Source organism: Trichoderma harzianum, assembly GCF_003025095.1.
Source record: "Trichoderma harzianum CBS 226.95 unplaced genomic scaffold M431scaffold_2, whole genome shotgun sequence".
In the NCBI taxonomy this organism is placed as follows: domain Eukaryota; kingdom Fungi; phylum Ascomycota; class Sordariomycetes; order Hypocreales; family Hypocreaceae; genus Trichoderma; species Trichoderma harzianum.
In genome coordinates, this window is record NW_020209250.1 from 3,439,335 (window position 1) to 3,466,525 (window position 27,191).

At 50.5% G+C, this 27,191-nt stretch overlaps 8 protein-coding genes and 3 non-coding genes across 11 annotated transcripts; 6 read left to right on the plus strand and 5 right to left on the minus strand.

Annotated features, from left to right (window-relative positions):
- Window positions 1–277: 277 nt before the first annotated feature.
- On the minus strand, window positions 278–2,909 carry M431DRAFT_312259 (hypothetical protein). The gene is made up of 3 exons (XM_024914232.1): window positions 2,525–2,909; window positions 2,175–2,463; window positions 278–2,118 (listed from the first exon to the last, which is right to left on the minus strand). The coding sequence occupies exons 1-3, from the start codon at window positions 2,694–2,696 to the stop codon at window positions 567–569; spliced, it is 2,013 nt and encodes a 670-aa protein (XP_024779366.1). The 5' UTR covers window positions 2,697–2,909; the 3' UTR covers window positions 278–566.
- A 1,216-nt stretch (window positions 2,910–4,125) lies between these two features.
- On the plus strand, window positions 4,126–5,623 carry M431DRAFT_75372 (hypothetical protein; the record flags this gene model as incomplete). Its single annotated transcript, XM_024922328.1, has 2 exons — window positions 4,126–5,375; window positions 5,443–5,623. 2 exons carry the CDS (start codon window positions 4,126–4,128, stop codon window positions 5,621–5,623), a joined length of 1,431 nt encoding a protein of 476 aa, XP_024779367.1.
- Window positions 5,624–6,791: 1,168 nt separating this feature from the next.
- On the plus strand, window positions 6,792–7,595 carry M431DRAFT_491306 (hypothetical protein; the record flags this gene model as incomplete). Its single annotated transcript, XM_024916892.1, has 1 exon — window positions 6,792–7,595. The coding sequence occupies one exon, from the start codon at window positions 6,792–6,794 to the stop codon at window positions 7,593–7,595; it is 804 nt and encodes a 267-aa protein (XP_024779368.1).
- A 2,359-nt stretch (window positions 7,596–9,954) lies between these two features.
- On the plus strand, window positions 9,955–12,386 carry M431DRAFT_478732 (glycoside hydrolase family 37 protein; the record flags this gene model as incomplete). Its single annotated transcript, XM_024915701.1, has 3 exons — window positions 9,955–10,086; window positions 10,151–12,153; window positions 12,233–12,386. 3 exons carry the CDS (start codon window positions 9,955–9,957, stop codon window positions 12,384–12,386), a joined length of 2,289 nt encoding a protein of 762 aa, XP_024779369.1.
- A 1,602-nt stretch (window positions 12,387–13,988) lies between these two features.
- M431DRAFT_2255 (hypothetical protein) lies at window positions 13,989–15,829 on the plus strand (the record flags this gene model as incomplete). The annotated part of the gene is made up of 4 exons (XM_024913601.1): window positions 13,989–14,219; window positions 14,287–14,442; window positions 14,506–15,401; window positions 15,472–15,829. The coding sequence occupies 4 exons, from the start codon at window positions 13,989–13,991 to the stop codon at window positions 15,827–15,829; spliced, it is 1,641 nt and encodes a 546-aa protein (XP_024779370.1).
- Window positions 15,830–16,566: 737 nt separating this feature from the next.
- On the minus strand, window positions 16,567–18,877 carry M431DRAFT_75774 (hypothetical protein; the record flags this gene model as incomplete). Its single annotated transcript, XM_024922387.1, has 4 exons — window positions 16,567–16,856; window positions 16,934–17,572; window positions 17,651–18,486; window positions 18,552–18,877. 4 exons carry the CDS (start codon window positions 18,875–18,877, stop codon window positions 16,567–16,569), a joined length of 2,091 nt encoding a protein of 696 aa, XP_024779371.1.
- A 1,352-nt stretch (window positions 18,878–20,229) lies between these two features.
- On the minus strand, window positions 20,230–20,315 carry M431DRAFT_t35. Its single transcript has one exon. It is a non-coding gene; the product is annotated as a tRNA-Cys (tRNA).
- A 638-nt stretch (window positions 20,316–20,953) lies between these two features.
- Window positions 20,954–23,265, plus strand: M431DRAFT_135367 (hypothetical protein). Its single transcript, XM_024912530.1, has 4 exons — window positions 20,954–21,334; window positions 21,395–21,486; window positions 21,542–22,396; window positions 22,460–23,265. Exons 1-4 carry the CDS (start codon window positions 21,257–21,259, stop codon window positions 23,160–23,162), a joined length of 1,728 nt encoding a protein of 575 aa, XP_024779372.1. The 5' UTR covers window positions 20,954–21,256; the 3' UTR covers window positions 23,163–23,265.
- Window positions 23,266–23,345: 80 nt separating this feature from the next.
- Window positions 23,346–23,427, minus strand: M431DRAFT_t34. Its single transcript has one exon. It is a non-coding gene; the product is annotated as a tRNA-Gly (tRNA).
- A 563-nt stretch (window positions 23,428–23,990) lies between these two features.
- M431DRAFT_t33 lies at window positions 23,991–24,088 on the minus strand. The gene has a single exon. It is a non-coding gene; the product is annotated as a tRNA-Leu (tRNA).
- A 66-nt stretch (window positions 24,089–24,154) lies between these two features.
- M431DRAFT_504659 (hypothetical protein) lies at window positions 24,155–27,048 on the plus strand. Its single transcript, XM_024918503.1, has 8 exons — window positions 24,155–24,495; window positions 24,608–24,702; window positions 24,775–24,987; window positions 25,042–25,206; window positions 25,272–25,585; window positions 25,643–25,845; window positions 25,907–26,364; window positions 26,428–27,048. Exons 1-8 carry the CDS (start codon window positions 24,433–24,435, stop codon window positions 26,858–26,860), a joined length of 1,944 nt encoding a protein of 647 aa, XP_024779373.1. The 5' UTR covers window positions 24,155–24,432; the 3' UTR covers window positions 26,861–27,048.
- The last annotated feature ends 143 nt before the right edge of the window (window positions 27,049–27,191 follow it).

Sequence of the window (27,191 nt, forward strand, 5' to 3'; positions counted from 1 at the left end):
TCAGCTCATCTCGTTTGCATAATAAACCTCCCAGCTATTCTCGCTCGAAAAAAAAGACACCATACATGCTGCACACCTTACTTAGGAGTGCGAGGGGCACAAAAAAAAAGAGGATGTTGAGCCGTTTCTCCCCTTTTTGGCCATCAAGGGCAGTCATCTTAAGAAACGAAAAGGAAAAAGAAAAACATGTGTAGACTCAAACGGCACAAGCCGAAAAGTAAAAACAAAACGCCTAATCCAAGCCAAGCTGAGCTCTGATATGAGAGAGTCACCCCCCCAAGCCCTTTCAAATATTGCGTGGTATTTCCTTCCTGTTCATCCATTGTATAGTGTTGTAAGTGCTTGCCAGCTAAATGCAAATGGGCTCCAAGTTTTTTTTTGTTGTGGCATATGTCTGCGGTGTGAAAGTACGCAGCGGGGCCAGTATTAAATGTAGTCGTTGAAAGGAAAAACGAAAGAGAAAATGCCTCCCTTGCTCCGTTGTTGCGACTTGAAGCCATTCCGGATGGCCGTCGAATGCAAGTTTGTAGTGGATATTGTCATAACAACTTCTCTCTCAGCCACGCTCAGAGCTCTCGGTAGTCGCTTGGCCGGACTCTGCGTTGCTTGTTCTGGTGTCGATGCGGGTTGACAGGTTTTCGGAAGTAGGCATCGTCTTCACCACCTCCCTGTGTGAAGTTGCCGCCGTTTTGGAAGCCATTCATCATGCCTCCGCCGTTCATCCCGTTCATATTGCCGCCCATTCCGCCCATGGTGTTCATACCATTCATACCGCTGGCATTGTTCATGCCCCAGTTGTTGTTCATGCCACCGCCATTCATGTTCATATTGTTCATGCCGTTCATGTTGTTGTTGTTGTTGTTGTTGTTCATGCCGTATCCTCCATTCATATTTCCGTAGCCCCCATTCATGTTGTTGAAGCCTTGCATACCCATCATTGGCATGTTCATCATAGGCATAGGCATAGGAGGCATGCCCATGTTCATACCCATATTCATGCCCATATTCATTCCCATACCGCCCATGCCCATCATGTTTGGCATCATGCCCATGCCTCCATTAAACATCATGTTGTTCATACCCATGTTGGGCATTCCGTTCATCATGTTGCCATTCATCATATTCTGGGATTGTTGGTTCTGCATGGCGCGGGGTCCTTTGGGTATCTTGGGATTCTCTAGGAAGTCTTCAGCCGGTCTCTTCTTCGAGACGGCGTCCTCTGCCTTGACTACTTCAGTCTTGCCATCTGCAGCCTGAGAGCTGGGAACGAGACTCTTTGACTCGGCTGAAGGGGACTTGGATGCCGAATCGACTGATTCTGTAGCTGGTGAGTTGGGCTTCTGCTCTGAAGACTCGATGCTCTTCCGCCTCGTCTTGTCCTCCACAGCGTCTGCTGCTCCATCTTCCTTATTTGCTGCATCTTTAGCTTGATCATTCTCCGAGCTGCCAGGCACTTCTTCCGAGTTGCCCTTGGGTGACGACGGGGGAGTGACCTTGGCAGCTTCCTTCTCCTTGAGGTACTCTTGAATCTTCTTTGACACTTCTTCATCAGGCTGGAGATCATCTATTAGCACACCTTCAGTCTGACAAGCAGGGCAGACGAAGTCGCTTTCGATGAGTGCATTGGTTATGCAGTCATTGCAAAACGTCTTCTGACAGCACGGAGTTTTCATTGGCTCTATGAACATCTTCTTGTCAATTGAACATTCGAGACCACGCTCTTGCATTTCCTTGTCTTCCGCCTGCGCCGTCTTGGCCGCGGCAGAAGAGGACTTGGCCTTGGCTTGGAATTGCTCCCAAGAGGCACTGTCTGGCTCAGCAATGACAAAGTCTCCCTCAGCGTTGACCATGATTCCTGAGGGCCGTTTGGTTTCATCACCTTCCGACTGAGCTAAAATGACAGACTTATCCACCTTTTGTAGAAATGAACGAGGGATGCCAGTGGTGCGCTTGACGCGAGGTCGATTGTCAAAATCGGGATCATCGTTGGTTGGGCACAACTGGATCCAATGGCCCTTGTTTCCACATCGATAGCAAATGTACCCATTAGGGGGGTCATGGTCAGGAACATTTGCCGGCCGCTTGGAGCCAGGCTTACCAAAGGGTACTGGTGCTTGGCTGTGTGAATGGTTAGCAATTGATTGAATCGGTCAAAACACAGGATGACAGCTTACTGAGACAACTCTTCTTGCTGGGCTGACCATTGCTCTGTCTGAGCAGCAAACATGGCGGCCATTCGATCTTCCTCCGTCATGGCATCGTTCATCTGGCTGAAGGCATTTGTATTTGGTTTGGAGGCCGATACTTTTGCCAACTGTTCCTTACGGCCGGCGTTCTTGGCCGCCACGGGCATTTTGCCTGAGACATATCGAGCGGCTCGCCCAGCTCCAGGCTTAACGGCGGGCTGTCGCCGAGCAATCACTGTCGTTGATCTGGGAACAATTGTTGTATCATCATCGTACTCTGTGTAATTCCGAGTTAGCATCTAACCAAGACATGAGCGCTGCTTTGTCTGTAGACTCACCTTCACTGTTGTCGTCTGTATAAATATAGAGGTCGAAATCTGTGCCATCACCCAATCCGCTCTTGTTGATAATCTCACGTTTGAGCTCAAAGACTGAGATACCTGTGCCGTCAAATTCCACTCTAGTGGGCTCCTTCTGCGACTTGAACTTGAAGAACACCGAGGAAGACATTGTTGCTGAAGATGGTGATTTTGTTTCTTGGGGTTACGGTAACAAAATGCAAAATGCAAAAGTAAAATAAGAGATGTCAAAAGGATGTTAGGCTCGTCAAAGTAAGACCGAAGGGGCTATATATCTGTAAAGTAAATACGTCGGAAGACCTCAGCCATAAAACAATGACTAAGTGAGTATTGATTTTTTCTTGCTGCTAGCGAACTTTTTTCTTGTTTTGATTCTTCTCTTCTTGGTTCTGCACCTCGGTGCTGTTTCAACTCAAGATGAACTCAAAATAATCAATTCTGATGGTAAATTGGAAGAAAGACAAAGACAATAGGGCAAATGGGTATGTTGAGTAATGGAGTACAAGCGGCAATAAGCCAGAAGGAAAGACAACCCTAGAGTTCCCCCTCACTTCCTGATCACCATAACAGACCAGCCTATGCACCAGCAAATAAACAACCAACTGTTAGCCGTCTCTGGACCCTCCGTCAGACAGGCTAGCAAACTCCCAAGAAAAGCAAAAATAAGGACGAAGCGAATAAACGAGGGTTTATTCGCCAGGAGAAAAGGAGGTGGAAGATATCAGCGTCGTCTCGGTCGAGAGGCCGCCAAATGGGTTGGGCTACGTCGACGGTTCTACCGGATCGATCACGCAAACAGAGACTGCGAGAGCTTTGAACCCGTCGAAGCCACCGCTCAGCGCGATGAAAATCGATGGATGGCGAGCGAACAATCGCCTGGGCGCAAATCGTCGATGGATCGGAGATGGTTTCGATGGGAAGGCGATGAGTCGTGATGCAAACAGGGAGAAGGAGAAGTGAGGAGAAAAAAAGAGAAGCGGAGGCCTGGGGACCGTTAGTCCATTATTAATGGGAAGCGCGTATTGATAGCGAGCGCAGGCCACTTTTTCGTAACGAACCGGCAGCGTTTGCCTTTGCCGGCGAAACTTTCCCCCAGCCCCGGGGAGCTCACGTGCCGAAACTCCGTCTTGGAGAAGGCTAAAGAAGTGACAAGGAACGACAGGGGTGACCTGGACGGTACTTTTAGCACCAAGCCTTGTGCGTCTCTGCCCACACAATGTAGGTGGTTGAGACCGCACGATAGCTTCGTGGTGTAGGTACCCCTACGGTATCTGCACCCATTTTCCTCAGCAGCTGCCGTTGGTAACCGGCTCGCCAAAAAAAGTTCCCCTCCAAGCCCTCCAATCTGCCCCGCCGCGAGAAGCTTCTGCAGCCAGCAGAAGTGCGTGTATCTTCGCGCTGCAAGAGGTAGGGCGACATGCCCCGCACCATCTTTCTTCATGACTTCGCTCCGCTGCCCTCGACAAATCTGGACGAGGATCAAGCCTTTCTCTTCCCAATTCACACAGAGTCCTCGAGTAGCGACTCCTTCGTTTCGACCGTATCTCACCGACTCGATCCGTGCTCACCAAGCTAGAAAGATGGCGCCTCAACTCGACAGCTTCTTCAAGCAGGTTGACAGCAACACAGATGTCTTCATCGAGCGTCTGCGCAAGGCTGTCGCCATCCCCTCCATCTCGGCCGAGGATGCTCGTCGCCCTGATGTCGTTCGCATGGGTCACTTCCTGGCCGACGAGCTGAAGGCTCTGGGTGCCTCGGTTGAGCTGCGCCCGCTTGGCAAGCAGCCTCACAAGGAGCATCTCGACCTGCCTCCCGTTGTCCTCGGACGATATGGAAACGACAAGAACAAGCGAACAATCCTGGTCTACGGCCACTACGATGTCCAGCCTGCGGAGAAGAGCGACGGATGGGCAACTGAGCCTTTTGAGCTCACGGTCGACGACAAGGGCCGCATGTTCGGTCGTGGCTCAACCGACGACAAGGGACCTGTCCTGGGCTGGCTCAACGCCATTGAGGCCCACCAGAAGGCTGGCGTTGATTTCCCCGTCAACCTGTTGATGTGCTTTGAGGGTATGGAGGAGTATGGCTCCGAGGGTCTTGATGATCTGATCAAGGAGGAGGCCAAGAAGTTCTTCGCCGATGCCGATGCCGTCTGCATTTCGGACAACTACTGGCTCGGAACTGAGAAGCCCTGCTTGACCTATGGTCTCCGAGGCTGCAACTACTACTCCATCGAGGTTTCTGGCCCTGGTGCCGACTTGCACAGCGGTGTTTTCGGTGGACAGGCCCACGAACCCATGACCGATCTCGTTGCCGTCATGGGCTCCCTTGTTGACTCCAAGGGCAACATCCTGATTCCTGGTATCTCGGAGCAGGTTGCCCCCGTCACTGCTGATGAGGAGAAGCTCTACGAAAGCATTGCTTTCACCATGGAGAACCTGCACGAGTCTCTGGGTAGCACCACCACCATCCACGAGGAGACCAAGCCCACTCTGATGGCTCGCTGGAGATACCCCTCACTCTCTCTCCACGGTATCGAGGGTGCTTTCTCTGCCCCTGGCGCCAAGACTGTCATTCCTGCCAAGGTTGTTGGCAAGTTCTCCATCCGAACTGTCCCCGACATGGACATTGAGACGACCAACAAGGTTGTCTACAAGTATGTCGAGGAGCAATTTGCCAAGCTTGGCAGCAAGAACAGCATGAAGGTTTATGCCCAGCACACCGGAAAGTGGTGGGTTGCCTCACCAAAGCACTGGAACTTTTCCGCCGCTGCCAAGGCGGTTGAGCGTGTCTGGGGCGTTGAGCCCGACTTCACCCGTGAGGGTGGAAGGTAAGTTGTCTTTTTTATATTTCTACTCGTCCAACATCTACTACCAAATACTAACATGATCCTGCAGTATCCCTGTCACCCTTACCTTTGAGGAGGCCACTGGCAAGAACGTCCTGCTGCTACCCATGGGAAGCTCAACAGATGGCGCCCACTCCATCAACGAGAAGCTTGACAAGCGCAACTACATTGAGGGCATCAAGCTGCTGGGTGCTTACCTGCATTACGTCGCCGAGGAGCCCCAGAACTAAATTCAGAGGGCATGAATGAACGAATAAATAAATCAAGATATCAAGATGCATTGGAAGCAAAAACGTGTACGTTAAGAACTCGTAGGACATTGATACCGGGCATGAAAATTCGCAGTGTATGTGAAAATCTATCGGCTCTCCGCACCTACGTCATACGCAGCATGAACTCTCTGCGTTTATTTGCATTACATCCTGTTCCAGAGTCTCCTCAAAGCTAGAAGAGGCAGGGACCGATGCTGCAAATATCCAAAATGAAGCCATTTCCAAGCATGTGCATTTATCTCGGCGCAGTAATGCCAATCAGATATTCTACTTGTAAATATTTGAACAATCTCGATCGGGCTTCAATCTCGTGTTAGTGCCCCTCCCCATCCGTGCGGCCGCGGCTTCCGGCTAGCGGCCCAATTAGTGGACAATCGAGCATGGATGGATCACTGGGCTTGCTGAGCTTTGATTGATTGATCGACTGGTAGCAAGTCAGAGACAAGTACCGACGCTGCGGCCGGCCGCTAATCACTAAAGGGCATTTTGACGCCCCATGACCCTCGATCGGACGGGCGGGAGGTTCAAAAGCTCCAGAAGTGGCCTATTCGTTGCTCTGTCAGGGTTGTGTGATTTGCAACAGAATACGTGCAGATGTGAAATTACATGGTGCTTCAACAAGGCCATGCCAATAATTTGTACTTGTAGTAAAAGCTGATGACTGTCAGGGAGATGAATGACAGCGGACATACTCCGTACACTGACGTATCATTCCGATGTTGGCCGGTTGGGTACCATTGAACCTAATCGCTTCGCCGTGCGGTGTTAAAGAAAAGACGGGATCCCTTGACCGTGCTAAAAGAGAGACTTGTCTGCGGGGTTAGTGGTTGATCAATCACATCAACTGCGGTACTCGTCAGATACTTGCACATAAAACAAGCAGCAGGTGAGCTCCCAACCGCAAAGAGAGTTTGGGCGGTGTCGGCGGTTAGTCGAGCCATCAGATCAGCGGAAGCTGTGCAGCAGCACCTCATTCGAGGCCAAGCTTCCCGTCCTCATTTCTTGTGCTCTCATCGTTTCTTCCACTAGACATCTCGTCTCTTCCGCCTTCGTGGATATCCATATTGCTTGTCTTATGGCGGGCGGCATTTGGGAGGCCTTCTTTTTTGAAGACGACATTCGGGCCATGGTGCGAGAGAGCGGCATCTCGGCGACCAAGCCGATATTCCCCAGCTATCTCCTGCCGAGCTTCAAGTTTACATTTCCTGGGCGTCGCCGCCACTCTGCATCGTCCACATCCTCAACAGGGTCGGAACCATCTAGTAGCCGTAGCGATGACGCTTCATCGGCAGTGACCACGCCAAACGGCTCTCCCCCAGATGGCGATTCAGCATTCAGCAACCTGAAAAACACAGCAGAGCCTCGACGTCTCTCTCGGACGGCGGCGGATACGCTGCGCTGCTCGAGCTGTGCTACAGACATAGCTTTTACGTCTCAAATCATTTCCAAGGGATTCACAGGTCGCTACGGCCGTGCGTATCTGATCGCCCCTCCACCGGCAGACTCGTCGCTGCTGAATATCCGCATTGGCAAGAACGAGAACAGACAGCTTGTCACCGGTTGGCACGTGGTGGCGGACATTTGCTGCGGGATATGCTCGCGCAAGCTCGGCTGGAAGTACGTGGACGCCAAAGAAGAATCACAAAAGTACAAGGTGGGCAAGTATATCCTGGAGACGGAACGGGTGGTGACACATCGGAGCTGGGAAGACACCACCATTTCCGAGGGCCAGGAGGAGCTCATGTACGAAACGGAACAAAACGAAGACACGGCGAAAAAGGACGATGATGACACCGAGATTGAGTTTGACTCTTCGGATGAGGATGAGTGTGAGGCCGTCTTTGCTGGCCTTTGGGATGCGGAAACCGCTGCGAAGCGCAGGAACCGCTTGGCGGCTAGACCGAGGGCAGCTCAGCAGCAGGGCGAATGATGTCGCTGGGGGCGCTGAAATTATCATTCATGAGATACCATTGTTGGCGTTTTTTTTTTTGCATGGAAATTTTGTAAAGAGGAATACCCCGAACAGCAGTTCTGTCTTTCGTTTTATCATACTTTGGCTCTTGTTGATTCTACAAAGATGCTCTGATAGTCTACGAAGCATTAATACTATGACGCAAGTTGATCTTTGTGTGCGTCTTGTGAGCAACATGGCCCCTTCTACAGAGCGGTTGACTGCAGGTGTTTTAGGATTCTTTCCGGTCATGATACTTGGTGCTATATACTAGGTGCTTCTTTAAGATATCTGCTACTATAGCTATATTTCCCTAGTATTTACTACTACATCTACATTTGTCTAGTGACTGCTAATATAATTGTATATTTGTAGTTTTTACTACTATAGCTATAGTCGTCTAGTACTCAGTATTATTTACGACATGGGATCCTGTTGAATAGCAAAATTGAGGTGCTGAATAGGCGTTCCCTTCCTTTGAGACTGTGCACTACTAAAACTGCTAGGCAGTGTCGGTGGAATGATCGGACCATTTGTATTCGACGTCTCCTTCGGGGAACTAGTAATAGTACCTGTACGTCGGTAATGAGGTTACAGTGGTGAGATTGAATCTGGCTGTTGATTTCCCCATTACTTTGTGACTGTACACCATCTATCCGCATGTACCAAGGTAGCCTGTCGTACATTGGGCACTTATCTTTTGAACATGTGTAACCGGACAAGATGAGCTGACAACATGAAGACGCCTACATGTACAGGTACGACGTGCAGTCGGTGTAGATGTAGGCTGATGTGTCATGAGTCCAAGCTGGCCCAAGGGCAAGATTTGGCGGCAACATTCGAGCATTGGAGGCCATCACCAGATGTAAGGGGGCTGATGCCAGGCGTGATGCGCTGTACGGAGCGCCGTAAGCATAACAGGTAATAGCCCGTCCGGTGCGAAGTAGACAGTACTTGTGAGGCTCGTGTTTTCAGCTTCATCCCCCCCCTTTTCTCCCTTTCGGTCTTGGAATCCTTGTGCTAAGGAGGGTGGTAGGATGGGGGAACGCAAGTCCGGTGCAAGCCCCTGAGCGGGATGCCGTGGGAGCACCAGTACACTAAATAAACACACTAAATGTGGTCAATGTTTATAAGGAGTACATGTAATTTTATATGTCACTCGCTCTCCGCCCGTGTATCTAGCATATCTTACGAGTACGCACGAAAGAACCAATGCTCCCAGTGTTCGGTCGTTTCCTCGGCAGTCCATCGGTTCCGTGAGATTTAGCTCTGCTGTAATCATGTTGTGCTGCCGCAAACGGTGGACCGCTGTGGGTAGATTCGAGCGTTCTAGCGGGCTTCAGCGCGGCCATGAATGGCAATTTACGGAGTGTCGAGGTCATCAATCCCGGCAGTACCGCTGACCTGTTCTGTACTGTAATTGCCCGCTAATGAGGGGGGACCCTTGGGGCTTGCGAGCCCTGTAACTTCGTCACTGGCGAAAGGGGGCAACCGGCCTGTAGGGGCCGAAACGTGGGGGCTCCAGCTGTCGATGTCACTATCAGCGGGCCCTTGTTGGCCGGCAGGGCGACCATGCGTCATATCGTCACTTTTCGAATGACTTGTTTGTGTATGTACACGCATCCCGTGCAGGTGCCACAGTGGGGTGGGCGGTGAACGAATTGAGTTGAGCAGCAAGCAGCTCAAACCCACAGCTGCGTAACTGGTTTGGCAGCAGCGTCGGGTTGATGCAACCGCCAACATCCCTCTGCCTTTTTCCCCCTCCGTCGATCAAGGTCTCTTCGACATCTGTCCTTCGCCCAGTTGTATCATTATTACAGTCCGTCGTTTGCATCCTACCTGATCTCACCATCGACGATACCTACAGCTACTTTGCAGGCGCGCCAGTTCCCGCCCTGCCGCTGCGTACCGGTACGTAGCAGCTTCGCCCCTTGGCCGCACCAGATTTCTGCCCCGCAGGGTCCATGCAAGCTTGTACCTACTCGTAGTGGTGGTCATTGCAATACCTGGAAAGGTGGTGACAGAGATGGGAGTTGGGGAGACTCGCCCACGCTCGTGACCCCCCTGATGCGATGCGAGCCCGGGTAGCCTGTACTTTGCATTCCTGTTTGCTGACTTCTCCAGACCCGGGCCACCAGTGTCACCTCCAGAGCCCTGACAGTTATTTATCATCCCCCGGGACTGTTGGACCAGAGTTGCTGCGGTTCTCCGGCCCTTTCTTCTACTGGTCCATCACGACACCACCACTGCTGTAATTGATACCCTCCGATAGCTTTCCATCATCACAGCCAAGCCAATCCAGCCGACTCGATAGACGTTCAGAATATACGTATTCCATATGCAAGGCACTTCCGGCCACCGCTCTCGCGGTTCTGAGGAGTACGGGGTGTACGATGATGCAAAGACGTACTATGCTTCCGAGGAGCGTCACAGCAACCGCTATGGAGTCCGAACTCGAACATACTCGCAGGTAGGTGCTTAATTGATACCAGAGGAGGAACGAGACAATACTAATGGGATGTGCTACAGAATAGCTTGGTGAAGCAGTTGGAGAGGATGGGGGCACAGGAGCCATTCAGACGTGGAAGCCACGGTTAGTTCTCTCTTCCAATTTCAGTAGAGAGGCGGATATGCAAGATTTTAACCATAGCTATGTAGACGAGACCACCATGGAGACGGGCCGCCGCTTTCTTGTTCAGGTTGATGCCACACTGGAAATCCTGAAGAACCAGGAGGACACTGACGGAAACATGCAAATCACGATTGAGGATAATGGCCCCAAAGTCATTTCTCTGAGAACAGCTGCCTCGGCTGGCCACAACCGATTCGAAGTCCGAGGAACTTACATGCTGTCCAATCTCCTGCAGGAGTTGACATTAGCCAAGGAGTATGGCCGCAAGCAAATCATCCTTGATGAAGGTCGTTTGAACGAGAACCCTGTTGATCGTTTGTCCCGCCTCATCCGGGATCATTTCTGGGATGGACTTACCAGGCGAATTGACGCATCTAGCATTGAGATTGCGGCTCGTGACCCCAAGGACTGGACAGACGACCCTCGTCCGAGAATCTATGTCCCAATTGGAGCTCCGGAACAGTATGAGTATTATCAAAAGGTGGCTGCCGACAGACCAGAGCTCCGACTTGACGTCCAGCAACTGCCGGAGAAGATCACGCCAGAGTTGATTCGCGACATGAACGACAAGCCAGGTCTGCTGGCCGTAGCTGTGGAGAAGGTGGAAGAGGAAGATGAACTAGGCAACAAGACGACAAGCTTAAAGGGGCTTCCCTTTGTCGTCCCTGGTGGCCGCTTCAACGAGCTTTATGGCTGGGATAGCTACATGGAATCTCTGGGCTTGTTGATCCATGAACGGGTCGACCTAGCCAAGTCCATGGTGCTCAACTTTTGCTTCTGCATCGAGCACTATGGCAAAATTCTTAATGCCACTCGGTCTTACTATCTTGGCCGATCTCAGCCTCCCTTCCTGACGGACATGGCTCTTCGAGTATATGAGAAGATTAAGCATGAGCCGGATTCCAAGGAATTTTTGAGACGAGCCATCCTCGCAGCCATCAAGGAGTATCACAGTGTCTGGACCAGCGAGCCTCGGCTAGACCCGGTGACGGGCCTCTCGAGGTACCGACCAGAGGGTCTAGGAGTGCCTCCCGAAACGGAGGCCACCCACTTCGTCCACATCTTGAAGCCCTACATTGAGAAGCACAAGATGGAGTTTGAGGAGTTTGTCCGAGCTTACAACTATGGCGAGATCAAAGAGCCTGAGCTTGACGAGTACTTTTTGCACGATCGTGCAGTCCGTGAATCTGGCCATGACACATCGTATCGTCTCGAGGGTGTCTGTGCTGACCTTGCCACTATCGACCTGAACTCTCTATTGTTCAAGTATGAAACAGATATCGGACGGACCATTCGAAGCCTCTTTGGCGACAAGTTGGTCATTCCAGCTGAATTCTGCCAGGGAACACCATACCAGCCTGGCGAGTCCGTCTCTTCGGCGGTCTGGGACCGACGCGCCAAGCGGAGAAAGTTGACAATGGACAAGCTGATGTGGAACGAAGAGGAGGGCATGTTCTTTGACTATGATACAGCCAAGAGACAGAGGTGTACGTATGAGACTGCCACGACCTTGTGGGCGCTCTGGGCTGGAATTGCAACGCCCAAGCAGGCAGCCGATTTGGTGAAGAAGGGCCTGCCCAGGTTCGAGATGTTTGGTGGTGTGGTGGCTGGAACGGAGAAGTCTCGGGGTGCAATTGGATTGGAACGCCCCAACCGACAGTGGGATTACCCATATGGCTGGGCTCCGCAGCAGATGCTGGCCTGGACAGGACTGCTTCGGTACAGCTTCACCGAAGAAGCTGAGCGCCTCGCCTATAAATGGCTCTTCATGATCACCAAAGCGTTTGTCGATTTCAACGGAGTAGTGGTTGAAAAGTACGACGTCACGCGTCCGGTTGACCCTCATCGTGTTGACGCCGAGTATGGAAACCAAGGCCTGGATTTTAAAGGCGTTGCGAAGGAAGGGTAAGTCTCGCGCACCCCCTGCCGCTATGTGAGCACGGCATGGATGCTATTGTGGGATGCTAACGTAAAGGTGCAATAGGTTCGGATGGGTCAATGCCAGTTACGTTTACGGACTCCAGATTGTGAATGCGCATATGCGACGAGCACTGGGAACGTTGACTCCGTACGAAACGTTTATCAGGGCAATTGAGCTGAACAATGAACGAGCCTTGGCCGGTCTGACCCTGACGTGACATTGTTGATTCGGAGACCAATACCGAAGCGGTGGCTGTCCCGAGACGATACGATGAGCGGCTAGAAGAATGTCACCAGTAGGCCGCCAAGGCTGAAAGGGGAATATGAAGAAATTGGAGACATGTCGACTTAGAAAATGTCGTGAGAGCTGTTCTGGCAGTCCATGAGTCAGCAGAAACGCAGGTCAACAGAAACGCATAAGAAAGTAAAAACAGAAAGCAAGCAATAAAATGACGTTGTTTGAATCGCTTTAGTCCGACCAACCTTGTAGACTAGATACTCGTTGATAGTAGCTAGGTAATTTCCCCTATAGAAATTAATAACACCTCATGAAGGGGGAACATCATGCAGCTCATTCGCGCGCGTGTAAATGCAATTCCATGTGATTATGCGCTTGATAGGCTCTCGTGTAGAATAGATAGATGATAGCTGGGCTGTGTAAACTCGAGGGGTAGGAGTCATATTGGCCATCAATTGCACCAGCCTGTGGGTTGCTGGTGTAAGACTGGCCCGGCGATGTGACGGTTGATCGTTTTACCGAGCCAGCACCTCTTTACACGGATAAGTACTTGTTAGCTGGAGCGTCTCGCTTCAATGTGCAGTAGAATGCGTCACTTCACATGCAAAAGAGTTCCGGTGGGCCGTGGGGAAAGTGGATTGGCTGGCGCATTGCCGATTTGAGCGTGCTGTGGAGAGGGTTCGCCACTTAAAACCGGAAAGAAGGTACTGCCGGACGGCGCACGTTTGAGTAGGAGAGGACGTCGTTGAGAGGGAAGGAAGGAAAGAAGGGAAAGAAGACCAAAAATTAAGGAAAGAGAGAGGTAGGAGATATAGCTATCTATAAATTTATATCAGTTCAATCCTCCATTCTCTGCATTCTCTAGACTTCTCAAGGTCAGAGCACCGGCTGGAACTATCAAGCTGTTATACGCAGACTACGGACACATGGAGGCCACACGACAACGCGGGGCCGACGGCTGACTTCTCTCGGCATCTCGGCCAATGGCGGCTAACCCACTCCATCGACATTGAAGCTCCCTTTGAGCCGAGCTGGAGCCGCACCGCATGTGGACTCTGCCAGCGCCTGTGGCTTTCCCGCTTAAACAGCAGTGAAGCTCGGTCACGTCACGCTGTCTAAGCTGCAAGGGGGGCTGGCATATGCATGGGCTGCCCTCTCGAGTGCCGAGCTTCAAGTCCCCAGGCCTCGTCTAAGTGGCTGGACCTCGCTGAGGTGTCGGGCCATTCCGGCGCTCAGAAGGCGAGTGGAGTGGCAGCCGTGGGAGTCAGACTCCAAGATCCGAGGTGATACTGTTATGGGGGAAAGGGAGAGACAGCCGCTGTGGCTGGATTCGGAGCCATGACTGGACGCCGCGTTTGATGGGTTGCGTGAGAGCACGGGTCGAGGCCTGTGACTCGGCTCAAACTTTAACTTCTTCCTGTTCCTCCTCCTCTTTTATCCTTCTTCTACATCACTTTTCCTCATTTGAAGCAACTTTGGTTGTGTGATTACTCCTCTGGATTTCCTTGTTTCTTCATCTTCTATTCAATTGAGTTGATTCATTCCGTGTCTAACAGGCAGTGACCACTTGCATCATTCCATCATGGCTTCCAACAACATGGTGACGCTGGCTGTGAATCCAGACAAAGAAGATGACCTCTTCCTCCAAGAAGTCCAGCAAGTCAAAGATTGGTGGCGCGATTCACGATGGAGGCACACCAAGCGTCCCTTCACTGCCGAGCAGATCGTCTCTAAGAGAGGCCATCTGAAAATTGAGTATCCCAGCAATGCCCAGGCCAAGAAGCTATGGAACATCCTGGAGAACCGTTTCCAGGTGAGTCATTGCAGTCATTTTTGCTATGACGATATCTCCAAGGAAGCCTCCTAACAAGAAGATGTAGAACAAAGATGCTAGCTATACCTATGGCTGCTTAGAACCTACAATGGTCACTCAGATGGCCAAGTACCTCGACACCGTCTACGTCTCCGGCTGGCAATCGTCTTCAACCGCCTCTGCGTCAGACGAGCCCGGCCCTGACTTGGCAGACTACCCATACGTAAGACTCGCCATCATTGGACATGTACACAAGAACCATCTTGGCTGATTTCCTTCCTCTTAGACCACTGTGCCCAACAAAGTTGGCCATCTCTTCACGGCCCAGCTCTTCCATGATCGAAAGCAACGCCAGGAACGCCTGAGCATCCCCAAGGCTCAGCGTGCCAACGTAGCCAATATTGACTATCTACGACCCATCATCGCCGATGCCGATACTGGCCATGGTGGCTTAACTGCCGTCATGAAGCTCACCAAGCTCTTTGTTGAGAAGGGTGCTGCTGGTATCCATATTGAGGACCAGGCTCCTGGCACTAAGAAGTGCGGCCACATGGCCGGCAAGGTTCTCGTCCCCATTAGCGAGCACATCAACCGTCTGGTTGCCATTCGTGCGCAAGCCGATATCATGGGCTCTGACCTGATCGCCGTCGCCCGTACCGATGCCGAGGCTGCAACTCTCATCACCACCACAATTGATCCTCGTGACCATGCCTTCATCCTTGGCTCTACCAACCCCAACTTGCAACCTTTGAACGACCTGATGATCGCCGCCGAGCAGAGCGGAAAGTCTGGTGATGAGCTTCAGCGCATTGAGGACGAGTGGATTGCCTCTGCTGGCCTAAAACGATTTGATGACGCTGTTGTTGCCGCCATTGAGGCCAGCTCTGGCGCCAACGCAGCCAAGGTCAAGAGTGATTACCTTGCTCGCGCCAAGGGCAAGAGTAACGCTGAGTCTCGTGCTCTCGCCAAGAGTATACTTGGCAAGGACGTCTTCTTCGACTGGGAGGCTCCCCGAACCCGAGAGGGCTACTACCGCCTGAAGGGTGGCTGCGACTGCGCCATCAACCGTGCCATTGCTTATGGTCCCTTCTGTGACGCTGTCTGGATGGAGAGCAAGCTTCCCGATTATGCTCAAGCCAAGGAGTTTGCCGACGGTGTCCACGCTGTCTGGCCTGAGAAGAAGTAATTTTACCCTCTAAACCCCCCCTTTGCTATAATTCTAGGTTGTTTATCTAACAAACATTTCAAATAGGCTCGCATACAACCTCTCGCCCTCTTTCAACTGGAAGACTGCCATGCCTCGTGACGAGCAGGAGACTTACATCCGTCGACTTGCAAGCTTGGGCTACTGCTGGCAGTTCATCACTCTTGCTGGTCTGCACACGACCGCTCTCATCAGCGACCAGTTTGCCCGCGCATACGCCTCCGTTGGCATGCGCGCGTATGGTGAGCTTGTCCAGGAGCCCGAAATGGAGCAGGGTGTCGACGTTGTCAAGCACCAGAAGTGGAGCGGAGCCAACTACGTCGATGAGCTGCAAAAGATGGTGACTGGTGGAGTGAGCTCCACGGCGGCCATGGGTAAAGGAGTTACTGAGGACCAGTTCCATTAAGGGGACATTCGTTGTCTATCATCTCATTCCCTCAAAACCCTTTCCGCCAATCTTTATACCCTGTTCCAGAGCATGAGAGGAGTACATTAGTTTTAGTTTCTTGGATAATACGTAACGTCACTTGATTTGGGATTAAAAGATTGACCGCCGCAGAAACAGAATTACAAAAAAAAAATGTTACACATTAAAAATATGTACTTGTAGTCAATACTGTTTCCCATAGATTCAGCAATGCAAACGGCTTTGAAAAAAAGACCCTTGAACCGCAGTCAGCATGCTATTGGCGTTGAACGTTGATTCATCATCGTCGAAACACCAGCCACCACCGATCCGTCCTCGCTCCCCATGGCGCGGACAAAAATGCTGCGCACTCCCAGTCTAACCATTGACGCCCACCCAGAATATCACGGACGTTTGAAGCAAAAACCAAAAGTAAGATGAAATGTTTAGCAAACAAGAGGCATCTGTACACAGAGCATCAATGTGTGATTCCTAATGTCGCATGTTCCCCCTAGAAAACGTTCTCCCCCGAGAAGAAGAAAAAAAGGAGAAAAGTCAAAGAAAAAGCTCAGCAGCATAGGATAAAAGGGGCAACGAGCATTTATAAGGGACCACGCGCGCTGTTATCCCCTCCATTCTCTCTGGAACACGGCCAAAGCACCCTTAAAGACACCAGCCAGCCAGGTAATACTCCACGCACGAATGTTGTTCAAAAACGCAGCGATCCTGGGCCGAGCCTAGTCAGCCTCGGCTAGCTGCATGATCAACTTGGCGGCCCGATCCAAGAAGGGGAACGGGCTGGTGACCTCCTTCTCTTCGAGCAGCCTTCCGTCCTGGGTCTCGTAGCCCGAGCACTTGAAGTCCACAAGATAGACTCCCTGTTCCATCTCATAGATTTGAATGTCCATGTGCAGGGCGACGAAATCCTTGCGTGAAGTCGGGTCTTCGGGAGAGTAGACGTGGAAGCTGTCTGGCGACCCGCTCTTGATTTCGGAATCTTGTCGGCGTTCTGCCTCTCTTTGGATGTCTAATCATTGGTGTTAGAATTACAATTTCTCTAAGATTGCGTTGCATAACGAGTTGAAAGTTCACTCAAAGACTTACCAGACGATGGCCATCTGACTTGGATATGCCATGGATCCGCAGGTAGTTTATACTTCTTAGTAGGATCAGTGTCATTTAACTTGCGTGCCAAAGGAACGCCGTTTGCAAAGCTGCTATCACGACTTGTAGCGTCGTCGCCCCCTCTGCCGTGCGCCTCATCGTAACCCTCATCGCGGAGATGAGATGCACCGAGCTTATGGAGGGCTTTGTGAATACAGAGAAGGGCCTCCCATGGCGCATTGCGAGATCGGATGCCAAATTGCCAGCGCACAGGCTTGGACTTTTTGGCGGGTGTAGTAATTGGTGTCATTCCCTGTGGGCGTTTACTAGATTCGTCCAGGCGTAGAGCATTGCGTGCGTGGGGATTTAGACGACGTGCTGCCTCTTCCTTCTCGGCCTCGGTTCGAGTAGTGGGTAGCTCATCGTTAATAGCTATAGTTGGGGGTAGAGGGTCGTGATCGGTTCCGTTCTTTTCCCTCTCCATGTAGTCTCTGTGATAGGCGGGGAGACTGCTGGGTAGGATGCCGACCTTGTTGACGTATGGACGAGGAGATGTGCCTCCAGGTGAAATAGCGGATCGTGTAGAAGAGATGCTCATCATAGGACTGCCTTCCTCACCAGTGAGGCCAGATTCTGGATCTGGAAGGCAGTTAGTATCCAGCTGGCTTGGTTACAAACGAGCAGCAGGTTAGTGGGAGATGAAGGATATGGACTCACTATTTGCTAGCATGAGTTTGTTTTCTCGGACAATCATGTAGGCGTCCTTGATTGCTGAGGGTTCCTCGGATTGGAGAGCCTCCTCGACATCGTCTTTGCCGTATCCCATGGTCTTGCTAATCTTTTCTGTAACCTCATTGTGGAGCTTCTCTTGCACCTTTTCAGGAGCATTGGGTGCAATATCGCTCTTCTGAATGGCTTTGTTAGGATCAACACCGGTATGGAAGAACTCCTCGACGGGAGGCTGCAAGTACGTGGGCAAGTCGGTGTTGAACCACGGGTCAGCCCTAATCTCGTCAATGGTCATTCGCTGGACGGGATTGACAACCAGCATGCCCTTGATCAAGGCGGCGGCACCAGCCGGCATCCATTGAGGCATGCTATAGGTACCCCTAGCGATTTTGGCAAAGAGGCTAGGGATGTGCTCATCATCAAAGGGCAGCCTTCCGACAAGCAGGACGTAGAGAATAACTCCGCAGCTCCACACGTCCACCTCAGAGCCGGCATAGAGCTTTCCACCGATGACCTCAGGGGCAGCATAGTTGGGGCTGCCGCAGCTCGTCTTGAGGAAGTTGCCGTCGGTCATGATGTTGCTGAGACCAAAATCGGCAATCTTGACGTTGAGATTCTCATCCAGTAACAGGTTTTCGGGCTTTAGATCTCGGTGGACAATCTTGTGGCGATGGCAGTACTCGACAGCACATATCATCTGCTGGAAGAAACGGCGTGCCTCTGCCTCCTTCATGCGGCCGTTCTGGACAATGTAATCAAACAGCTCGCCACCGGCATACTCAAGCACCATGATGATTTCGGCCGGGGTCTTGATGACGGTATACCTAGTCGACGACACGCAGGTTAGCATTAGCAAGAATTGAAGGGCCGGGAGGAGGTAGTGGCATACAGCTTGATGATGTGCGGGTGGCGGAGCAGCTGGAGATACTCAATCTCACGCTCGACTCGACCGGCCATGTCGCGGCTGATGAGCTTCTTGCGGGTGATGATCTTGAGAGCAACCTGCTGGCCGGTGCCATTGTGGATGGCTAGGCGAACCTTGCCAAAGGAGCCCTCGCCCAGCGTGCGGATGACGGTGTAGGCGCCGATGCGCTGCTCGGCCCGGGACTTCTTCTCCTGCGGCTGCTGATCGGCCCGGGCGATGTTCTTGGGCGCCGTCGCGACATCTTCCTGCTGAGGCTGCGGCTGGTGCCGGCGGACGTGGGTGGACGACATGGAGATGGTCAGCTCCTCATCCTCGAAGCCTCGGGGGGCCATGGCGGGCAGCGGGAGGAGCACAGGCTAGGCGCTCGCTGGGGGTGTTTATAGGCGCTCAAGCTGGTCAAGGGTACGGTAAGGATGATGGATATTTGTGTTTGGTGTCAATCAACGCTCAGATGCGCGGTCAATCAATCAAAGCCAGACGTGGAGAATGACTGGCGCTGGCTTTGGCAATGGTGGAGCGAGAGTTCTACCTTGTCTACGTCTGGTCGAGATGGAGGGGTAACGTCACTCTAGTACCAAGTCCGGAAAATTACAGGTCGCAGGCCAGCCGTGGGACAGGCGCTAGGGGGTGTGCGGGCTCCACTGCGAAGGAGAATTAGCGGACAAAAGCTGCCAAGGCTGGAGCAGTTACAGGGCGCCGTTGTAGAGGCTTCGGGGTTGCTCGCTGAAATTGAGCGCTGTCAACACGCCGCCACCGTAGCGTAGCCGGGCTGAGGAACTGCTAAACTTACGACGGACATGCGCCATGGTTCTCATTCTCAGCTGAGCAGAGCTGCACGCTGCGATGAATGGATTGAATCATTGAATCATTGAATTCAATGGAATGCCGCAGTGTTCCAGCTCAGAGTTGCAGGTTTTGACAGCAGGGTACATTCATTAGTACTGTGAGAACTTGGGACGAGATGCAAGCAGAGAATCCATGGAGGTATAGGTAGTACTCAGGTACTTCTTGTACCCGGTAATAATATGGCGCAGAGATGAAGAATCATCATATCGCAATCTGCACAAGACAAGAACAAATCGAGCCATTGAAACACCATGGATGGCTTTCCCGTCTAGTCAGCTCCATCACATGCTGTCAACACCATTTATTTGTAACAGCAGCCTCGCCCGCTGACAGCTTCCATCAGCATTAGCCTGAGACCTGCATGAGATGTATCGCATTCCTGCCGCTGCCATGCACTCTGATTGGGCCTCCAAAGCCCAGTTGTTTAGGGCGAGCCGAGACGGATGGGATGAGTTCACGTCTCTGATAAACTCCATCATCATTGCGTTGCCACTCAGCAATTGTCATACGACTTTGGTGGCATTCCGATACGTGCCGTCGGGTGTTGTTATCGAGACTTGCAACCGGTGCCAAAGCCGTTTTGCCCTGCCACAACGTGCCGTCCCGTTTTTGACTTTCACTCGCTCCTCGCCACGATGGCTCCAAAGCTCATCGTCATTAAACCTAAACGGGCTTGATTTGAGGCGGGATAAGGCTGTGAACAGGTTATGTAGTACGAGTAAAAAAGAATAATTGGTAGGTTCCTTGCATCGTAGGAACTGGAAAAGAAATTGGTCACAAAAAAGAGCAAAAAACGAGGTTCCTGCGTGAATCGAACACGCGACCTAGAGATGACTGCGCGAAACTGCAATCTCTCGCTCTAAACCACTGAGCTAAGGAACCGTTCGGAAGCCGGTTGATCCGGTGTGGCGAAGGGGAGATTTATTTTGCCTTATAAGGGTCTGTCATTTTTCCCGACCAATACCGTTCCGTGATCCACGCACCGCTGCCGGTGACGGCCGCAAGCTTTACCCTGGAGTAGAACACGATTGCAAGATTTCAGAACAATTCGTGGCAAAGTGTGCGGGGAAAAAAGATTGCACCTCAGCCAAGTATCAATAGGAAATGAAGTGAGAATACAAGCATATACCCAACTTGACAAAGCCCTAAGTGCCTGATTATATTGTCATCAACTATGGAGTATATCTAACAAATATGCAATCTCCGTTGTCATCTGCACTTCTGCATCTGCTTTATGATATGCAAATAGTATTCTAAGCAATTATACATGCGAAGAGCTTAATATGAAAATCATTTGTGTTAATTGACAGATCCAAGTAGAAAGCTCAAGATCGGAATCTCCATACAATTGCGACCTCAAGTTCGGCAAGCCGCACTGCCTCGGGTCTGAATCCGCTTTCTTGGACGCCGCTTAAACGGGGCGGACTTTGATCCGAGATGATATGGTGGCTCCAATCCTCCACAGCGTCAGTGCTAATACTATTCTATCAGCCACTTAAACCATCTCCGCGCTCATTCGTTATGATTCCTCAAGAAACTCCATTTTGGCTCTTCTATTCACAGAAGGAGAAAAAAAGGACTTGTTACCATATATTGCCTTAAAGGAGGAAAAAAGGTCTAGGCCATGGGTCCTCTGGATTGAGAAACTGAAACTTTCGTTCTTTCTTCGCATTTCGCATCGCTTCGAGACGACCTACCCGGCAATGGCAGGCGCGAATGAGAGGCAATCTTCTGAGACATCCTTTCTCACACTCACGAATCTCATCTAAACTTAACATTGGCCTAATAATTCTTCATTTCACACCTAATTAAAGCGGCCAACAATGAGCGAGTCCGCTGAAAATGTGGACTCTTTGCGGGGTGGCCTCGCCTGTCAGAATTGCAGACGAAGGAAGAGAAAGGTCAGTTATTCTTCAACTAGTCCGCTTGTCTCTATATCATTGATAATTAATGTGTTGTAGTGCGACCGTCAAGTCCCCCGTTGCGGTTCGTGTATAAGGCGAGGTCTGGACTGCGTCATGCAAGTCATCAAGAGCATCGATGGACAAGAAGGGTCAGTATCACATCTTGTCATCAGGTTACCGCAACGCCCTAATTCGATCATTCAGAGCCGTTCAAAGTCTTGAAAAGGAAATATCGAACCTCGAAGCTCAGCTATCACGGCTGCAGACCACTGCACCAGCACTCCGTTCAACACCCGCCGTCCTTCAACAGCAGACTAATCCAACCCCCGTGCCATTTGAAGCTTCTATCTCATCGATTGATACTAGGGAGCAATCTATAGATACGGTTGATTTGGATGTTCTCAGAGAAGTTGAGACTGTGTCGCTTTACCGTGGCGAACTCTACAGCCTGCAAAAGATGACTCGCAGGGCACTCCGACTAGCAAATTGCGATCCTCGCGGTATACTGGATCTCACTCCGAAGAAGAGCTTGTTAGCATCATATGACGCCTCTATTTACTCAAAACCCAATGGCATAGGCGACTATCTGGACTACGACATTGCAGTTTATTATGCCAGCAAATACTTTTCTTATATCCACCCGACTTTCCCGATTGTCTCTGAAGCTGTAGTTCAGAGCATACTAAACAAAGTCACGGTTGGCAGTCAGAGTAATCTTGGGGACCGTGTCATGTTCTATCTCATCATTTCCATTGGAGCTATTCTCCCAATAGAGTCGTCGGCCGCCTTTGACACGCGCAACTCGGCAGATTATTTTATACGCGCCATGGAAACCCAATATTCTTACGACGAATCTGCTACCACGGCGCAAATTCTCCTCCTCCTCGCCATTTATTCACTCTTCGACCCCGGCACAGGCAGCTCGTGGCACCTCATGGATCTTGTCACGCAAGCTTGTATTGTTATGGGATATCATCAACTTCAGCCTGAACCAAGAGGAACCGCAGCGGCAGATGGAGATGGAGTAAAGCTATTTCAGGCAGCTTACGTACTTGACTTGTAAGATAACTTCCATCCAATTTGCGGTATCAAGACTAACCATGCCTTTTCGTGATAATTCAGCTCTATTAGCTCCGGATTAGGACTGCCAATGAGCATCCAAAACCGCGACATTTCCTCCGACTGGGAGACATGTATAGTGAAGCCTCCGGATATCTGTACATCCGACTCTGAAGGATTAACCCTGGTGGAGATGTTCAGCTGGGCATATGAGCTTTGCGGCAGCTTCCAGAACGATGGTGCGAGCTACCTATCACACTATAACGAATACCTACGTCGCAGAATATTGAGCCATAAAGGCGAGATACCGTTCCTATCAAAGATATTTGGACTCCATCTCGTAACTCAGAGTATAAAGAGGTCGGCTGGGGCCAGCTCTGCGCTTGAAGGCAGAGACAAATTGGTGCAAGACCATCTGGCAGTCCTTCAAAACTCAGTTTCTACGTGGTTTGCTCTGCCATGGATCACAGGATACAGCATATTCCAGCTTGGACTGTTACAACTCTTGTTTTGCGGCGGGCTTCCTCAAAAACAGAGGATAAGCCAGATTTCTCAGACGCTATCCCTGGCTGAGATGATTCTATCTGTTATCAGCACTAGATTTCCAGGCCTGTACCCTCAAAAAGCGCTTGTGAACAAGGTGCTCACGCAGATGGCATCTTCTGACGTCGAATTCCGGCATAATATCGACTTTCTCGATGGCAGTGATCTGTACGAATTCTGCACGAATGCTCTGATATCCGTCGGCATGAATATTTCCCATTGACGAGATTCTCTCAATACACACAGAAGTTTATCAAGCACATTGTCTATCCATCCTTGACAGTGATGATAATGCTCCCTTCCAAGTCAGACAAGCTGAAATGCCCAACTGCCTGCTTTTAGGTAGGTATTTCGGAACAGCAAAGGGGCCAAAAAGGAAGAAACACAGGCAAAAAATGAAATCCAATGCGTAATCTGGGAATCGAACCCAGGGCTCCCCGACGTTGCTCGGATGGCAACGGAGAATTTTACCACTAAACCAATTACGCTTGTTCTTCGTTGTGAGACTGTGTCGAGTTTATAACTATAAACCTATCACCAGTGGAAAACCCCTTACTTTTCCACGAAGCAACCGCAATTGGCTCTTTCAAAAGATCTCGAGTTACAATTTTCCAACAACATTTGTGTTTTACACCTCCTTAAACCCTTTTGTCCCATCGTTTGTCTCTTCAGGACCCTCGAGATCGGATGCTGTGCGGACTCAACTCAACTCCACCAAGATTTCCTAAATAGGCAAGTCTCGGAAAGCCGTCCGCCAGGAGCAATTTTCAGGCGGACGCAACTCCGGGAGTTACCCCATAATATTCCCAGCTGGATCTCGGGAATCTACGGATTAGCTGTGTTGGCTTGATGGGGGATAGATGATCTTGGTTATAGTCGAATGGAGAAGCTCCAGCCACCGCAATGGAAAGCGAAGTGATAAGGAAAGGCAAAATCCAAAGACGAGGAACAGACAACCCCGGAGTCTTGTATGATTGTCGAGCACTCTGCAAGAAGCAAGGCTGTAAGTAGATATGGCAAAAAAAGATGAAAAACGCAAAAAGAAATGTCTTGACGAGAGTGGGACTCGAACCCACGCGGATTGCTCCACCAGGAATTGCTGTTAAGGTAGCCTTAACCTGACGCCATAACCAACTCGGCCATCTCGCCCAGATGTTGTGATGTGATGGATTCTGCCGTTGTTCGGAGAGACGTTTCTGGCAACAACATCGTCGAACTGTTTTCACTCCGAGCCTTTCTTCTCCCAAGTGCTGCAAGGACGGGGCATTTTGGACAAAGACGCCACCCGCCACTGATGCCAGGCTTATCATGCTATGAGTGCCCTTGTCATTTTAGTGCCTTGAAGTGATTAAGCTCGAGTGTCAGCTGCAGCGGCGTATGTCGGAGCAGCATCGCCAACATCCGCGTCGAACATCTCATTGAAAGGGAAATCTTACTGATCTGACTTCTGCATTGGAGATGCAAGAATCCAATACTGTCGGCATCTTCTGAGCATGCCTCGTCAGATTACCAACTTTTCTGGCGCGTGCGCCCGTTGTCGTGCTAAGAAGCTCAAGGTAATGAACGAATGGAATGAGTTGATTCGGCGAACAATGCACTCAGCTTCTTTCTCCGTTTTCACTCTTTGGGATTCAAGTTGTCATTCTAACTAATGAATCTGCTTCCAAGTGCGATAAAGATGCTCGAGTCTGCTCCAACTGTGGCCGCGCAAAGACTCCCTGCATCGAGATTGATCCGGTCTCGGGGGAGCACTACGAGAGAGGGTGAGCTGGGATCTCGCAGCACATCATGCTATGTAAAAACCGGTAATTGCTCGTGTGCTCATGTATGATTAGATATATTGAAGACTTGAAGGCGCGAGCAGCCTATCTTCGAGCCGCCTATCTTGAAGCCCAAGGCAATAGACCATATGCACAGGCCGTACGGACCAATGACTCGACTCCTCTTGATCTTCAAGGGCATGGCATCTCGCCAAACGTGAGATCTATCGCCGGGTCTTCATCCAAGGCTACAGGAACTCCCAAATTCACCGACGGCAGTATTTTTAGGTGAGTTAGCTTATCATCAAATATTGAATGCCCTTTAGACTGATAGGCCTCCAGTCTTGGACACCTAGTAGCAGCAGCGCTGTCCATGCACTTTTCGCAGGGAACGGGATTTCAAACAGGGTCACTACTACAGCCTCAAACCGATGGTATTGAAATCTCGTTGAGTGACGAGGACAACCTGCCACCTCTCTCAGAGGCCTGTGATCTGACTGATGCCTAGTGAGTTTTTGACAACTCACTCTATTAAATGAGACATGGTCAATCTGCTAATGCATCATTCTCAGTTTTGAGATTGGCTTTCACAGAGTCTCTCCTTTTATGAGTAAAAGTCGGGCATATGAGCAGATTGAACGCTTGTATGACAATCGCTCTGCCTCGAGTTCCCCATTGGAAAGAAAAAATGACTTGTATCAGCTATTCATGATATTTGCTGTTGGGCAACCATTTTCGAGGCGACCATCATCAAGTAAATCTCCAATCCATTACTATGCCTCCGCCATGCAATACGCCGAAGAAGTCTTGTCACTCACAGATGGCGAGACACAAATACAAAATACTCTGCTACTCCTTGTTTTCGCTCATCAACACGCTACTGGAAGTGAGTGACCCTACTAAACATTGTGGAAAGCTGTATTGACTCATATCCTTCATCTAGTTGGTAGCAGATGGAAACTGGCAAGACAGGCTATGAGGACGTGTATACAGCTCGGATACCATAGAGCTCCCTCCAAGCTGCTAGATGCGGTAACTGAACAAAGGCGCAGACGGCTTTTTTGGTGTTGCTACGTCCAGGAACGATTTGCTGCATGCGGTTTGGGGCGGCCTATAGCGATTGCTGATCATGATATTACCGTTCAGGTAGGCGTACTCAAAGATTGGCGGCATTGTATGTACTCGCGTGCTAAACAGATGAATTTAGATGCCCGACTACGTCTGTCTGGATGACTTGGAAAAGGGGCTTGACACAAGTATACCAAATGGATCTGAGGTTGCTGTACTCATCCGACAATCTCAGCTGCGAAGAATCTCAACAAAGGTCCGCGAACAGCTCTATGCAAGACGTACAAACGACAGCTTCCAAGCCAAGGCAGAAGCCGCTACTCTGCTCTATGCGGAGCTCGAACAGTGGCGCCTCTTACACGAAGAAACAAGCACAATCTCTCATTCCCCATGCATCTTTCTGACAAAAGAGTACATGGAAGTTAACTTTCATCGAGAGAAGCTCTTTATTTTCTCTACATTAGTCGTACCGACGGGGCAGGAGGCGCACTTGTTTAAGCCTGACGTGACATATCTCAGGCATTGCTTAGACCCAGCCGTTCAAATCATCTTCCTTTATCAAACTCTGTTGGCCAAGGGTGTCAAGACGACATTATGGTAAGCGACATCTGATCTAAGTATGCTCTAATTTGGTGAATATACTAATTGGATTTTACATAGGACATGGATACAGGATATACTACGCTCCGGGTTCATGATTCTATACTGTGGAATCCACACATCAAACATTCTCAGCAGCCAAAGCGAAGCCGCTGCTTCTTCTATAGCCACAAACCAGATTCCGGAACCTCAGTCAATCATCAAAGCCCTCGACGACTGTCGGCAGATGCTAAAAGATATTTCTCTAAAGTTCACAGCGGTGACTCCACATTGGGTGGCTTTTGACCGGCTATCCTGTGACGTGAGAAAGTTAATTGAGAATAGCTCATCACCAGGAGCGATGCTGGGTGGACATAACGATATGTCCGTGAACCAGACGATGAACCAGGGTCTTTGGGATGTGCCGATGGATATGTCGTACTGGGATGACCTGTTGGATGGGGATGTGAATATGAACGAGGTGTTTGGTTTTGACATGAATACTTTTGCATGATGGGCAAGCTGAGATACTCGGCGAATTATTAGATGATGAAACGGCATATGGAGCTTGGGAGATGTGGAGGCTGATGACCACACAAATTACTATCAAATAAATCAGTTATTAATATACATGAAGGTGTGGCGATGGCCTCGTCCTGAAAACACATAGAGATGCCGACTATTTAACGCTTCCGGAAGTAGATGGAGATAGATCTTGTAGATGGATATAGATCTAGTAGAATAGACCTGGTAGATGACGGCTACCTAAACATCATTCGATTCACTGGATTTCATATCCCCCCCTCGTGACGGGTCCTAAGCTAAGGAATACAGCGCACTCACGT